The following is a 15,377-nucleotide window of genomic DNA, read 5'->3' on the forward strand; positions in this document are numbered from 1 at the left end:
AATCTCCAGTGGAGAGAAGCATTATACGCAAACTGATGGAATCTCGTCTGTGTCGATCCGACTTGGGCTGTGGAGCAAATCTTTTATTTGTATTTTTCATTTTGCAGGGTCTCAGCTTCTAAGGAGTTGATTTGGGACTAGAAATGCACCAGTGATACTCTGATATTAAAAAGGCAAATGTGCCAAGACAGTTTAATGAGGATTAGTTTAAAATGGAAAATGAATTGGTGCACCCGAGACTGAAAGTGGACAACAACAACAATAATGTCTGCTCACGTCAAACTCCAGGACAAAGCTCAGCGATCATTTAAAGCAGAGTCTCTTTGCAAGGACTGGTCACGACAGCCTTCTGTGGATCCATGGGAACTTGAGGATTTCTGCATGACTCAGGAAAGCCCCTACGTTTGGCATTAAAAGGTTGAGGACCTGGGGAGCTTGCTTAGAATCCTACAGAGGGCAGCGGTCTGGACAAATGTAGTCGAGATTTGGATCGGGAATGTTTAGAGTTGAGCTGTGTGGAGTTTTGGACAGCTGAAGTAGAAGCAGAGGTGGGAGGATTTAAACAGGACGACTCCCAGGAAACAGGGAGGCTGGAATGAGTTAGTGCTGGTTGATTAAATAAAGAATCATTAAAAATGGGCTTAGATTTTCTGGTGACAGAGCAAGCATTAAGCTAGGGGTCTTGGCTCAACTCAGAAGCAATTTTGGGGACAGGATTTTTGGGGGGAGTGCAGGGGGTTCGCATACGATCAGGGATGTTGAATCTGATTGGAGGGTGGTCCAGAGAGTTAGAGCGCTGCACCACGGCACTGCTTTTGGTAGAATCATTCAAACTGAATGTTGAGGCAGCGCGAGGCATCTAAAGTACATAACAAAAGGGAGAAACAAACGGAGCAGGGTTTTACATTTAATGAAGGGGGGGGACGGCAAGAAAACAGACGAGCTAAAACATTACAAGGAAACACAGATCAGTACAGTAACTGAAGGCTGTTTATAGGATTTCTTTGTGGATGAACTGGCAGAAATGGAAAATAATCATGTTTTCATTAGTGTATAATCATCTGAAGGCAAATCCTACCATGTAGTATCATAGTGGTTCTACATTACAGAACAGATGAGTTTTCCTATATGCCTGGAAAGGCAAGGGCCCCATTATACCTGCCATGCTGCATCGTACAGTGCGAATGACACTGTACGACAAAGCTGACGTCAAATTGATCCCACATCCACCACCTGTCACCCAAGCACCTCTCAATTTCTATAACCTATGGCGCTACCATACATTTGTGTCGGTTTTCTTGCCATTTTAATGACATATGGGTTGACATATGACATACAAGCTCAGAGATTCACCTTTTCAAACTTGCAACAGTTTGAAAAGATGAGACTTTGTGGGGGGAAAGACAAAACCTCACACAAACCCCCCTAAGCAACTCTTTTGCTTCCAATTGTGATTTCTTCCATTTATCAGCACTGACGAAGAGGTTTTCTCTGACACCCATTATTCAGGAGAATACTGCAGCACAACAGTGAGCATGCGGCTTGAGGCGAGTTCACTTAGCTGCAATCTGCAATGCCAACTTCTGGTAGAAGCCACTAAATCCTAATCTCTTCTAACTACACAATGTGCAAATACTAGCTTTGCTTGGTTTTTTTTGTTCAGTCAGAAAGATAACATTCAACACCTCGCACAAAAAACTCTATTCTTAGCCACTATTGAAAATAATTTATGGGGTTACAGGAAAGAAACTCCATCTGATTAAAAAATAGTAATAAATAAATAAATAAATAAAATAATGACATAAATCTCTAGTCCTCATAAGCCAGCAGCAAAAGTTATATTTTGTCTAGTTTCTAAAATCTTTTTCACTTGCTGTTTACAAGAGGAACTCTGCATACTGCCATTAATCTGACTCGATAAGCTTTGAGCATTTACCCATGGATTACTCTGCAGTCTGCATTTACATGCATATACCATTAAAAAGAGGCATGTTACCTGAGATACTTATCAAAAAGGTAAAAATGTGATAATGTTGTACCAATACTACACACTCAAGGGTTTTAGAATACATTACGATTAAATTAACCACTGAAACGCGCACAAAAAGGAAAACAAGAAAGAAGATTATAGGACTATTTTTCTTTGCCAAAGAGAAGAAAGTCGCAGCACATTTAAGACCGCGAGCCCTTTTTCTGCTTTCTAATCAAGTTAGATGAAAGTAACTGACACCAATTGGATGGGTCTGATGGAGAGATCAATTACCTGATTCTCAGCAAAGGGAGAGAGATGGAGAAAACAGAAAAGCAATAAGGAACAGGTGGACAGATAGATTGTTAGAGACGGACAACCTCTTAGTATCCATCACTTTCATCATTTAGCACACACGTACACACACCAAAATGTAGTAACTGAGTTATACAGACGGTGAATGTGAGTATTATAATACAAGAAATTAGATGATCTCAGTTTGGCTACATCATTAATACACCTTGTGTTAGCTAGTACCAGACTTAATAACGCCATATAGATAAATGAACTTACAGCCAACGTGGTGCTGCTGCCGATGCGGTTTTCACAGCTCAGCCTCTGGCTTTTCTCATCTGAAGGACTGTTGGCCATGAAAGCCCTCTGGATCACACGCTTTGGGGTCTTGGTGAAAGAAAACGCTCTTGTCACCTAGTACACACACACACACACACACACACACACACACACACACACACGTCAATAATTTCAGTTTTGTTGGCAGGTCTCTGTCATATTTGTAATGGTAAAAGAAAAAAAAACAAAGCTCCACTTTTGTCCACTTGTTGCACCATGAAAACTAACACTTCTAGAACACCTGCTCTTCATCTTTGTCATAGGCGCCGCATGATATTTTTGCATTCAACAGGTTCTATTTTCAGCCACTTCATTTTGAGTATCTGTAGCTGTAGCTCATTTTGCATTTGCTCTTAGTGTCCATCACTGCTGAAGCCACCTGCATTACTAGAGGATTTATTTCTTCCAAACGCAGTGAAAAAAACCTGTGTGCAGTTTTTCTGGCATTGAAGCATCTGTACCAGGCAGAGCATGGGTACAAATATGTAAAAGCTGTCATTATCAAGTACAGTCTGTTAAATGATCACATTTCATTTTTTTAAAAAGGGCAAAGGCCTCAATAATTACAAAAACACTTATGACAAGAAGTGCCCACAACAAAAACCATTGCTCATCTAATGAGCAGGCATTTAGTCAACATCTGGTAATTTGGTGTTCTTTGATTTACATTTTGTTCAATTTGTTAAATCATTATCATATACTGTGTCAAAACTAACATAAATTAGTATATAGAACCTGGACTAACAGATAAACAATAACTGACAACCTCCCATTCAAGATCATCTACTCAGACACGTTCAGACAGATCCCAGCACACCAACTGTTTTCAGATAACTCTAGAAGGCCTTCCAGTATCCACAATGCTATTACTTTGCAGTTCAATCAAACATGACTGCAGACGTAAGCTTCTTTTTCAAACTAACTTTTTTATTTTGGCCAAAACAAGCTTTTCATCCATTTCTGAAAAATAAAAATCAAGTTGAAAAATGACCATTTTGACACCCTGGAATAAATCCAGCACACACTACAGAAGTGCAAGGAGATGTGTAAGGGACTTCCAGGTTACTACCAGCCATATTAACAACACTACAGGTGATTGAGATGAAGTAGGTATGTTTTTTGATTTTTATTGGACCATTTCTGGCACTTTCTGATCAACCTGCTTCTGAAGCTTTGCAGCTAGAGAAAACTCCCTGAGCTATAGGTTCAAACATGCAGGGCATCAGCAGAAGAAAATCTTCCACAAAAGCAGGTGTGACATCAGAGAGGGAAACGATTTGCACGGTTTTTGCATCGTGCTGCTGTCTTTTTCTTAGCCCTTTCTATTTCCATCACACCTACTTTACTCTTTAGAACATCCAAAAAAGTAAATAAATAAATAAAAATTGCTAAGAATGCAAGGTTTTATACTCATGTTGCCCATCTCTTTCCTCCCGCTGAGTCAATTTTTGGAGCCTTCCACCAAATATTAATGATAATAATAATAATAATGATAATGGATTGGATTTATATAGCGCTTTTCAAGGCACCCAAAGCGCTTTACAATACCACTAAAATCATTAATATTTAGGGGTCAATATTGGAAGGGTTCCTTATTAAAAGCCACTTCTTCGACCTTTACCTTTTTAGAGGTTTTCTTGATGGCCCTGGAGGCTTTGCTCAAGGTGCTGTCCATATCCTTGGTGCTGACCTGCAGTGAGTCTGGGTCTGTACACTGAATAAGGTCTTCCTGTTTGCAAGACAAGATGACAAAATACAAAAATAAATAAATAAAAAAAGATCCAAACTCAGTATAGTAAATCATGACCTGAAGAGTGCAATTCAAGTAATCAGTACAGATGGATACATTTTACTCTGTTGTCGAACTAGTAGGCTGGTATGTGGAGGAGGATTAACACAGTCTTTATTTCCTTCTCTCCCTTACCCTGCAGTGGGCTTTTTAACAAACGGAAGTCCTCTCATTGGTATTCACATTGCAGCTCTGACCCAGTGAAAAAAGCATTAGGAATGCAGCTGTGTGCCGTTTAGGCAGAACAGATGCCAACATCGCCCCCTGCTGAGTACTCTGCAAACTGCAGCATCTCAAATTAACATCTTCCAGTGAGCTCAACAATGCATGAGCTTAATCAACACCAGAGAAGTCTGATTTCTACCATTTTCCACAAGCACTAAATAACTTAATCTTTTATGTAATTTCTCATTTTTGTTTCCATGAACAATAACTACGATATGCATTCCCACATCTAACCGCATGTCATAAACATGCCCTGTCTTCTCATATACAAATGTATGAAACAAATACATTCGAACAAAAAATGTCCTCCATTGCTTTCTTTCTCTTTATGTACGAGTGTGCTGCTTCTCACCGCATCAGCCCTGCAGATGGTGTTGGCTACATGGCGACAAAGTGTTCGCAGCCAGGCGCTTTTAACCGTTTCCTCTCCCGCCAGTTGGAAGCTGAACAACAAGTTCTCCTGTTCAGTCGGAGGGCGAACCACCAAGGCGAATGCATTCACACACTCTGAAGGGAGGAATTGAAAGAGTGAGACCAGGACAGACAGTGACGGTGCAAGAGGGAAGATAATTAACAGTGACAAAAGTAAGAGGGTTTAAAAAAAGAAAAAAGAAATCAGGCGGTGAGAAGAGAAAGATATAAGAAAGAAAAAAGGAAGATCAAGGGAGTGTGTGGGAAGAGGAGATGGGAGAAGAAACTGTTGAAAAGAGATGAGCAGGAAGAAATGATGGTAACACTTAAGACTGCTGGGGGTGATGGGTTACAGAAGCCAGAGTCATCTTGTGCAAAAGAATATTCAAAAGTTCATCTAATGAGGCTTCAGCGTCCAAGTCAGACAGACTGAGTGGATATCTTCTAAAGTTAGTTAGCTCTGTACTTCTACAGCCAGGGTGTCCTTCTTTAGCTGCAGTGCAAGTAAACAAAGTACTCTCTTAAAAGCAAATGAAGGAAATTGATTATAACAACAAACAGAAGCTGTGATTATTCAGATGGACTGTTTGAGGGAAAAACAACAAATTACATTAATTAATTAAAGATAACTAACATTTTCAGTTAGTTGGAAGCTGACAGTTTCTTTAAAATTTTATCAAGCACGATACAGGATTTTTCAAAAATACAACTTAGAAATGAAATTATTTAATCTTCTGCTCCACTTACGACTGATCATATGGACACTGAGATGACTTGCAGATGAAATGTTAAGATGCAACTGTGTATTTTGCCAATTTTACCTTCTGTGTCTTGCAAGTCCAGCACTCGTCGAATCTGAGACAGCGGCATTAATGCTATGTGTTTCAGGGGGGGCGGTGGTCTCGTCTGTCCCAGCGGACTCTTGAACGTATTGATCACCTTGTGTCGCTTCCTTGCAATCTGTAGAGATGCAGACACCAACTTTGCAGGTAAGTGTGAAAGTCAACTTCAAAGTAACATCCCTTGAGTGTGGGTGCATTTTGCAGTATGTGGGTGAAGCTGCTATCGATTGCTTGGCAATAAATCAATGATGCCTTCATAGAGGTAAACGATGCAACTCATTAATGTCACGTTAATTAGGAGATGAGAAGGAAGATAGAAGAGGCAGAGAAGAAAGGAGGGAGATGTGGGAGAGGATAAAATACAACGCAACATTCCAGGTCAAGAGTTAATCAATGGCTGCTGATGATAGAGAGTAGTGAGGCCACCCATGACAATGGCCATTCTATATATTAAAACACACACAGTGTAGCTGCTGAACACACACAGACAGGCTCATTAGGAGGCGTCACTGACACTTCTGAATCAGCGCAGCCGCTAACCTCGTCTCTTTCATGATTGCCTGCCATGTTCCCATGCTGACCCACTGCTAATTAACACACACACACTTTGTGTCAGCAGTGATAGACTGCACATTCCTGATTTGGCAAGAGACTTGCACAGCATATTCTGAGACACGCTGAGAGACTCTCCCAAAACCTCTGAAGCCTTTAGCTTCTTTTTATCTTTATCATTTTTGTTGGGAAACATAACAGCTCAACATATACAGATAAGCAATCTTGGGTGCAAGGGATATTTTAGGAGAATTCTGAAAAGAATATGACAAGACTAAAGTCACAGATGGAAAACACCACTAACAGCAAAAGTATATCTAGCCGGCCCCCTGTGTGACAAAGAATCTGCATCATACTATGACTATGTAACTTTAAACCACGCATTACAGCTGAAAGACCATAACTTCTGCACCGATTACTATTAATGTATCATTTGCTTATTCTTAATCACAATAGCAGACCAACACTTACAATAAGTGTTTTAACAGGGAGTAATTACCCAATTAAAAATACCGACTGCTGCCAGTGCTGCCCCTAGTTGAAACACCTACGGTATCAATTTCAAACTCCACTGTCACCCTATTGTCTCAAGTAGATTCATATAAGTCCAAAAAAACAGACAAAAGAAATGGTAATGTCTGCATCTGAGGCTACGTCCACGGGTATTTTTGAAAACTGAGATTTTCCGTTTTCATTTTAAAAAAAATAATCCCGTCCACACGTAAATGCAAAAATGAAGCAAAACGCTGCTAGGAACATGCCAAAGCAACAGGTGGCAATATATTCCTATATTTTCCTTCCCAGTGTCGCCGAAGCACTTGCTCATAGGGGTTTTGTCAGTTGTCTTTGTACTATTGTAGGATCTTTACCTTACAATGCAAAGTGCCTTGAAGCAACTGTTATTATGATTTGGTGCTATATAAATAAACCTGAACTGAAATTATTAATTTAGCTGCGAAAGAGCTTTACCTAACAACATATAAATATGAAGAAATGTTTATACATTTTTAATTAAGCCCAAAGGTAGATTTAAATACAGCCTAGGTTTCAGATCTGGTGTGATAAAGGTAACCTTTACACTGACAGTGGGTTCAGGGGTTAATAAGTGTGAATCTGGGTCTTTGAATGACCAAAACTTTAATCGTGTGTTGATGCATTTTCACCTCAAGACAGTCATTGAAGAGGAACAATGTGACATTTTCACCACGGTCACATGGCTGATCTCCCAGAGCAATGGTTTCTACTCGGTAAACGAGGCTACGATGGGAGGACAGCAGGTTGGCCTGGAAAGAGAAAGCACGATAAGTAGCAAGAAGGTGAAGAGAAAAATGGTGAGTGCATGTTAAAGAGGGAGGCAGGCATGTCCAACAGCTCAACTAGCTCATAGTTTAGATGGTAGTAGCCGTAGACAGGCAGCCAATCACAGGCCTGACACAGACGAAGACAAACTGTCAAGGTCCCATTTGCACTTACAGGTTATTTAGACTTGCCAGTGGTTTATTTTTGGTTTCTCTCGAGTCCCTTTAAAATGTTAAATTATTATTATTCTTACAAACCCACTTCCCAAAACATTAGGATGCATTATAAAACAACTACATTTTAACTGCAAAAGTACAAATACTATTGTTCCTCTCCACATGACTGAAATAGACTGCCTGGTCTGTTTAGTGGTTAGGGCCTGCCTTCTGGAGGAAAACTAGAAGACAGACGTTCACCGTCACAATTTTTTTTTAAAAATATTTTTGCATAGAAATGAATTAGTACACAATCTGCACTAAAATGAGTGTAGCAATCACACACAGGTAAACAGCAGCAATCTTCAAACTTACAGGACAACCATCAACTTCATAAACAACATCAAAGATTTGCTTCTGGCCTTCAGTTTTCCTTTTGTCCTCATTAATGTGGCTAAAAAGAGAGACATCAAAAAAAAAATGTGATTAATGCTTAAGAAGAAAAGAAAAAAATCAAAATCATTCAGTGGGCCACTGGAAAAAAGCAAAATTGCTTCATAATTTATCAACTGTCTTAGTTTTACAAGGATAGTATTTATTTCCGTTTTAATTATTGATAAAAGTCAATCATAACCACAAATACAGAACACGGCAATTTGCTAACAACTGCAACAAAAAGTTAAGCCAGTTAGGGGAAAAAAAGGTCAACAATATATGAAATCATTCCTCCGTCTCGAAGGTCCCTTTAAATGGTATTAAATCATGTTAGTGCTGCATATTTTTCCTTTTATGAATCCATGCATCAGTGTATGCCGATATTGGAGTACTGACAAATACAGTCACTGGAAGCCGGTATTGGATCGATTGTGCGTTCGCTGGACATTTAGGAATGTAATGAGGAGGTGAAGTACTTCGAAATGGTTAGAGAATACATTTCTCTTGGACAAGTACATAACAGAAAATTAAAAACCCAGTTGGCTGTTGGTTAAAATGCTGTTTTGAGCATTAAGAAAAGTTCACAAGGTGGCACTCCACTGAATTCCACCTTGCAGACTACTTCTGCTAATTTCAGGGGATATTATTATAGCCAACTGTTTAGAACATCTGACCCAGTTAAAGCCACATGAGAATGTAAAATGAGACTGGTTATCACAGATGTTTGCACTGTTGGATAGAATGCGTCTCCGGCTGGAGATGATCAAAGTCCAGAGGTGTGACCTTAAAGTTAAACTGCCAAGTCTAATTAATTTAAGTAGCATAACCACGACTATACAAACGGTTTTATTATTCTCTACTATTGCACATTTCATGCTTTACCAGCATACACCTGTATTAAAAGGTAGCTGTTTTTTCAGACTATGGCTCCATGAATATCTGCAGCAGTTCTTCAGATGTGTCAAGATTTAAACAGCTTCAATTATTGCCGAATCTTTACTGAACAATGGTCAATTACTACAATTTGAATATGCATGATGGTCAAGACTCATTATGATAAAAGAGAATTCACAAGAAAGTGTTAAAATGTATAAATGATCAAACAACGCTAGCCGAGAAATTGTCACAAAAGCAAGGTTAAGGTCACGCCAACTCACGTCATGACTTCTTTCAGAGACTCAATTGCTTTCTCCAGTGTTATCTTGTCTGGGTTGTCATCCGATGTATGTTTCTTTATGTCTGGAATAGAGAAAAGAATGGAAAAGGTTTCGTAAGAAGTAGACGGGAGAGAAGAGATGAAAATCACAGAAATATGAACAGAAAAGAACAGAGGAAGAGAAGTTACAAAAGGGAATCAACAGGACATAAAGAAAAATGGTGGCAGATGTAGACAGGGAAAGATTTAAAAAAAAAAAAAAAAAAAGACAAGGAGAGTTGCTGCAAAAAGTTCATCTAAACTATTTTGACAAAGGGTTATATATTTATGCGTTACCATTAAGAAGAAGGGCCACGCTAGGCAGTCTCTGTACTGGTCTTATGAGCAGCTCCACCAGTGTCTGCCTGCCACATTCTGGCTTGGCCTGGTTAATCTGTATAATGGAAGCAAATAAAATTGAAGCTTGATTTAGACTTCTGCTGGTTATTTAAATCCTAATTTACGTGATAACTGGAAAATTTATTCTTAAAAAGTTAATAAAATAAAAGAATAAATAAATAAATAACCAAAACATAAAAAACAAGGACATGTCCACATCACAACACATGTAATAAATGCTATGTCTGTTTTATCTGTTGCTTATATGTTTACATGCACTGGAGAAAGCCAGTTTAGGCCTGGCTCAAGAAGCAGGTTGATCATTCAGAAGGTTGGTGGTTCAATCCCCAGCTCCTCTTGTCTGTAGTCAAGCTTGTTGGAGTATCTCTGGGCATGAGACTGAACCCCAAGCTGCCCCTGATGCAGCCATTGGAGTGTATATGTGTTAAGTTAAAAGAGCTTAGGCACATAAAAAAAAAAGTGTTTGTATCAATGTGTATGTGAATGGGTGACTGAAGCTTGTAATAAAAGCATTTTGAGTACTTGAGTAGAAAAATGCTATGCAAGTACTAAACAATTTAATAGTTAGGTAATCTGAGGTGGTGTTTATGTTTTATTAATCTGTGAGCCTTCTTCTGAGAATCTGATTTTCTAAGCCAGCGAAAAGTCTTTAGACTTATGAGGCGTGATTAAAAAATTCTGGAAACAGGCCAGTAAAATTAGGGTGTTTAAGGTCATCTTGTCATCATGTTCAGACAGCATCCAGTGTGCCAGCTTTTGTTATGTTGTTCCCTGGAAGCTCAGTTCTTACCACTTGCACTGTTTGCGCAAGTTCGAGGTCTGCAGTGAAACTGCAACGCAGACAGCCAACATCAGCTTCTGTTTTGAATTCATGAGATGAAATATTGCTGGTGATGAGTCTGGTCTCCCGCTACAACCACTGTAATTTTCAGTTGAAGAGTCCAGTTTATAAGCCTGAGGGTAGCACATTAAGTGAAGAGCGACACTGGGAGTATGGTCACATTATCTCTTTTTTTTCCCCCCTCTCAGCATTCGTTGTGCACTGTGAACTTGTCCCCTTGGGTCAGACTGTCAACAAGAGATTCTACTATAATGTGCAAAATCTACTGGGATGTGACAGTGAACATTCAGAGGAAATAATCTAAACTGAAGGTGTGCGCCATGTTGAGTGCACAATGAAAGCAAAAGTCTTTTATGCATACCAACACAATCTTCACCTCACCACCTGACCCACTCACCAGATTCGGCAAGTTGCAGGGAGGGAGTTGCCTGCCAAATTCTCAAAATTAAAACTCAAGTTGAAGGATCGTACTTTTGATAAAAATTGAAGAGTCAGTGTCAGTCATAGATGGACAGGTGCAAGGGGACATAATGTGACTTCCTCTGAAAGATTTAGTATTTGCAGTGGTAAACAGTCAAAAGGCTGTGGATACAAACATCTGTCACATTTTAATCAAGTTGGGGTTTTTTCATGTATCAGATTTTTTTTTTTGCTCATGTCATGAAATCCACTAGACAGGCAAAAAAAAACACAAACATAAAAGGTCATACCTTGAGGAATGCATGAAACCGTGGTTTTTGTTTCTCACACCGAACAATGGTCTCTTTGCTCATTTCAAAGAAGTTGACAAAGGGGGGGTAGGCCTTCACCAGCTCTTTAGACTATAAGGAAGGGGAAAAAAGGAAGAGTCACACAGAAGAATAAAGTTTACGTGAGAATCCAAAATACTAGTCTCATTAAGTAATTTGACACACCATGACGCCGATATTATTTCTCTCTGACTTTGACCAGCCTTGACCACCAAGCATGTGTGAACTTTTATAGCATGTATACATCATGTATAAACACGTAGAAACTCACGTATTTCAGAATGATGTTTCCAACACTTCTGTTTTCTGACCAGTCTGTGAGGAGCTCCTCAAGATCATTCTGATCAACAGACCAGAAGGTTAACAACAAAACTTTTCTCCGATTTTTGCATAAGACAAACGTTTGGGGATACATTACCTTTATTCTGGTATGAACTTCATAGATGTCTGGGATGCTGCCAAATATTGTCTTAATCTCCTCTTGAGCCAGGATAGGTCCACCCACCTGTCCCTCTTTTTCCAATGGATGCTTGAAAAGCTAAAGATTAAAGTAAATATGGGAAATACTTTATTATACACCATGAAGAACCAAGAATGATTCACATGTCAAAAGATCAAAGACCAACATTTTAGATGAAATGACAATCCAGAGCAACGTACCCAGAGATGGGGATATTTTCTGGATATTATTTTTCAATTGTCTTCTAATCATACATGAAGAAAATGGCTTGAAGCTTTAGTATTTTCAAGCTTTTATGCCATCATGTTGTGTCCAAGTTAATTCATGTAAATGTGAACATCACTTGTGAGAAAAAACAGAAAAGGTATAATACATTTTATCTTTATCTGTTTTTCCCATCTCCAATCAACTGTGCCATTGTTGTTTCAGGTTGAAAAATGAAATCCAATTATCTATAAATACTAAAGAAAAAGAAACATGACCCAACAATGAAACATGCCGTAATAAACAGCACTACATCTTTTTTAGGCATGCATGAAATTCTGAATCTCTGGATAATGGAGTCAGTTTCTGCTGTTTTTCTTTGATAAAGATAAAAAAAAAAAAAAAAAAAAAAAAAATCACAGTGGAGGAGCCACAGAAGCAACCTCAAGGTAAGCAACATCAAAATGGAGGAAATCCAAAGAAGATAAAGAAAAGAGTAAAAGATTCTCAAGCGGAGACAGAGAGAGAAATGGTCAGGCAGGTCATTTTCTCCCTCACTGGTCAGCTGTCTGACTCTCTGCTGGGACCAACTGATAAGACAGGCCAAGTTGCAGCTTGCAAATACACACATACAAACCTTTAATGATTATAGTTTAGCCTCAAACTGTCGCCAGGGACAACACACAGGTTGACCTGAGGGGGAAATATTAGAACTGTGCACACCATGTGAACACAGACACACACTTACCTGTAGGATTGTGCTTAAAATGTCTACATAGTTGCTTTCAGTTTGGTAGAGCTCCTTGGAGACCTGCCACCTGGCTGACTGCTTGGAGAGAACCGGAGCTGAACTCTTAGAAGGCTTCGAACTCTCTGGAGGAACAAAGAAGCCAGGCAGGAAGACATAAGGTTATAATGGTGCACTGAAGTACAGGCAGAGAGTGCCAGGTGTCCATTCACTATCATAGCTTGTTAACAACTATAACTGACTGAAAACAAAATTATTATTATAAATATTTTTTATGTACTGCAATTCTGTTGTGCGGGTTAATGGCACAATGTATGTAATGGAATGAAAAGTATGTAAATGCAAAAACACAGTTTATAGGTTTTTAATAGGTTTTGGTTTATTCATGTTGGCACACAGAGTTAATAAATATATTTATTTGACTTTAAAGAATTATTTCCTTTGACATGGCCTGGCTGACCTCATTGGTCTTTACAAGCCAGTGCTCTCAACGTTAGAGAACATGCCGTTTGCCAAATCGAGAGTCAGACGTTCACACAAAACGTGTCTTACATTGCTCTGTGCTGACTGTGAAGACGACCTCCTTGAGAAATTTCTTGGCATTTTTCCTAAAACTGAGATATCAGAAGCTGAACGTCCCAGAGCTAAGCGGTTATGTTTATGTCTGCCAATGGCTTTCCCCCCCCCCCCATCTGACATCTGTTACATGTTCTGCTTTTATCTTATCCCCCCAAACACTTTAAGCCAAATTAAAGTATTAAACTATGCTCTTTAGATGAAGGTACTGCATTGAGTGGAAGTAAGGCTAGTATTTTCTAATATTTGGTGACTAGTCAGTTGCAGTGCTTAAGATTTTCATTTTGTATACAATGATACTTGTAATCTCTTCATTATGGGTTTTTATAGTTAAGCCATGCACAGTTACACTATCCACTGAGCTATCCAGAAATTAAACCTTGGCTTGTTTGAGGGTGACAAACTGGTGACTGGTGACTACTTCACATTTGTACTCCTTTACACTCAGCTGGCCTGGGAGTGATTGAGAATATAACTAAAAAAATCAGAAACAATTTGGTTGTGTTACAGATAAAAACCAACTACATTACCGTAAAAGCAGTTTGTCATCCATCAAACAATAACTTTGTAATAGCTCTTAATTAATGCCAACCACTATCCCCACTGTCCTGCTCAAAATCCAAACCTCCATAAGTTCCCTGGTGCTGCTCTTCTTCTGGTTGTTGACAAGCATTTGTAGTCAGATGGGACCTTTTTCTCCTCTCCTCCCTGTCTGTCCTACTCCTTTCCCTGGTTTTCCTTCTTCCTATCCTAGTCTTGGCCACAAAACTTTCTCCTACTCTGTCTTCTGGAAATAAGAAGAGTTGTGTACAGTTTTCATCTGAAGAAAGAAAAACTCAACTAAAGCACAACTACGGTGGGAAAAACAAACGCTGCCTGCAGGGATCCATTAATATTTAGCAAAATGTATATATGACATAATTGCTTAAGAGTTGCATAAAAGAGACTGTCATCCATTCTCCCATCAATACCTGCCAAAGCCTTGCATGTCTCTGGAGTATTAGAGATGTCCAGCAGTGAACCAATAGACAACGAGTGCTCTGCTGACGGTCTTTTGCGCGGAGGGAAGGGAGAGATCTCTGTTTCTTTGGTGAGCTGAGCCAATGTGTCCTTCAGACGTCGACGCTTACGGTTACTGTTTGGGGTGGTGAGGGAAAGGAGGGACACTGCTTTCTTCATAGCTGGGCTGTCATTCTGAAGTGCAGAGAGGAAAAAGAAAGCTCATGGTAAACACAAAGCAACCTATGTAACAACTAAAGAATGAAAAGGTCATGAACATTTCTTGCAAATTATGAAATGAATGAGAAGTACAAAAAGGCCAGTATGGATCATCTACACTTAATCTTATCCCTCATTTCTATGTTGCATGTGGAAAGGTACACTGAGATTTTACAGTTCGTCATGGACACTTTCTGGAAGTTGTCACAGTTTTTTGACACAACAGTCGCTTCCTCGATATTGTGAGGAAGTCCAAGATGAAGCACTGATTGTCATGTAGGGCAGCCATGGTTTTTAAATGTTCAAATAATTATTTATTTGTTTGTTTTACAGCTTCAGCTAGTTTTGTGATAATACTGTGTAATCTGGATCCAGCATAAAGCTTGAGAGTGATAGGAAACTCCATAATGAAGTGAAAGGGGTAAGAATTAATATGGCAAGACTTAACCCTTGTATGGTGTTCGGGTCTGTGAGACCCGTTTTCAGTTTTTCTCAAAAGAAAAATTAAACAATTAATTATTTTTTCAAACTGAAATTCATTGGCTTTGGCTTATTTTCTGTGAAGAACATAAATCCGAACTAATTTTCAATGACCTCATACTGTACCTCCCCCCACGCATTTACATTACATACAAGGTGTTCGGGTCCACTGGACCCAGGCCTAATAAAAGTGTTGAAAGTGTAGGTCCTGTGTTCCCACACTCTGTCTTCCTCCT

General features: G+C 39.2%; 1 protein-coding gene across 1 annotated transcript in view; it reads right to left on the reverse strand.

Annotated features, from left to right (window-relative positions):
• Positions 1-673: 673 nt before the first annotated feature.
• Positions 674-15,377, reverse strand: part of ect2 (epithelial cell transforming 2) — a 31,390-nt gene continuing 16,686 nt past the window's right edge. Inside the window, exons 12-26 of the mRNA XM_085348009.1 lie at positions 14,415-14,637; positions 14,069-14,230; positions 12,868-12,992; positions 11,874-11,993; positions 11,727-11,795; positions 11,417-11,527; positions 9,803-9,899; positions 9,468-9,549; positions 8,251-8,329; positions 7,585-7,704; positions 5,849-5,987; positions 4,969-5,123; positions 4,224-4,331; positions 2,543-2,677; positions 674-859 (exon numbers count right to left, since the gene is read on the reverse strand). Of these exons, the coding sequence (XP_085204135.1) occupies positions 674-859; positions 2,543-2,677; positions 4,224-4,331; positions 4,969-5,123; positions 5,849-5,987; positions 7,585-7,704; positions 8,251-8,329; positions 9,468-9,549; positions 9,803-9,899; positions 11,417-11,527; positions 11,727-11,795; positions 11,874-11,993; positions 12,868-12,992; positions 14,069-14,230; positions 14,415-14,637 (1,911 nt within the window). The remainder of the gene's footprint in view (positions 860-2,542; positions 2,678-4,223; positions 4,332-4,968; positions 5,124-5,848; positions 5,988-7,584; positions 7,705-8,250; positions 8,330-9,467; positions 9,550-9,802; positions 9,900-11,416; positions 11,528-11,726; positions 11,796-11,873; positions 11,994-12,867; positions 12,993-14,068; positions 14,231-14,414; positions 14,638-15,377) is intronic.

This window comes from Diplotaxodon limnothrissa, linkage group LG23 (assembly GCF_057381915.1).
Source record: "Diplotaxodon limnothrissa isolate DT_005_m linkage group LG23, D_limnothrissa_male_GT1.1, whole genome shotgun sequence".
Classification (NCBI taxonomy): Eukaryota; Metazoa; Chordata; class Actinopteri; order Cichliformes; family Cichlidae; genus Diplotaxodon; species Diplotaxodon limnothrissa.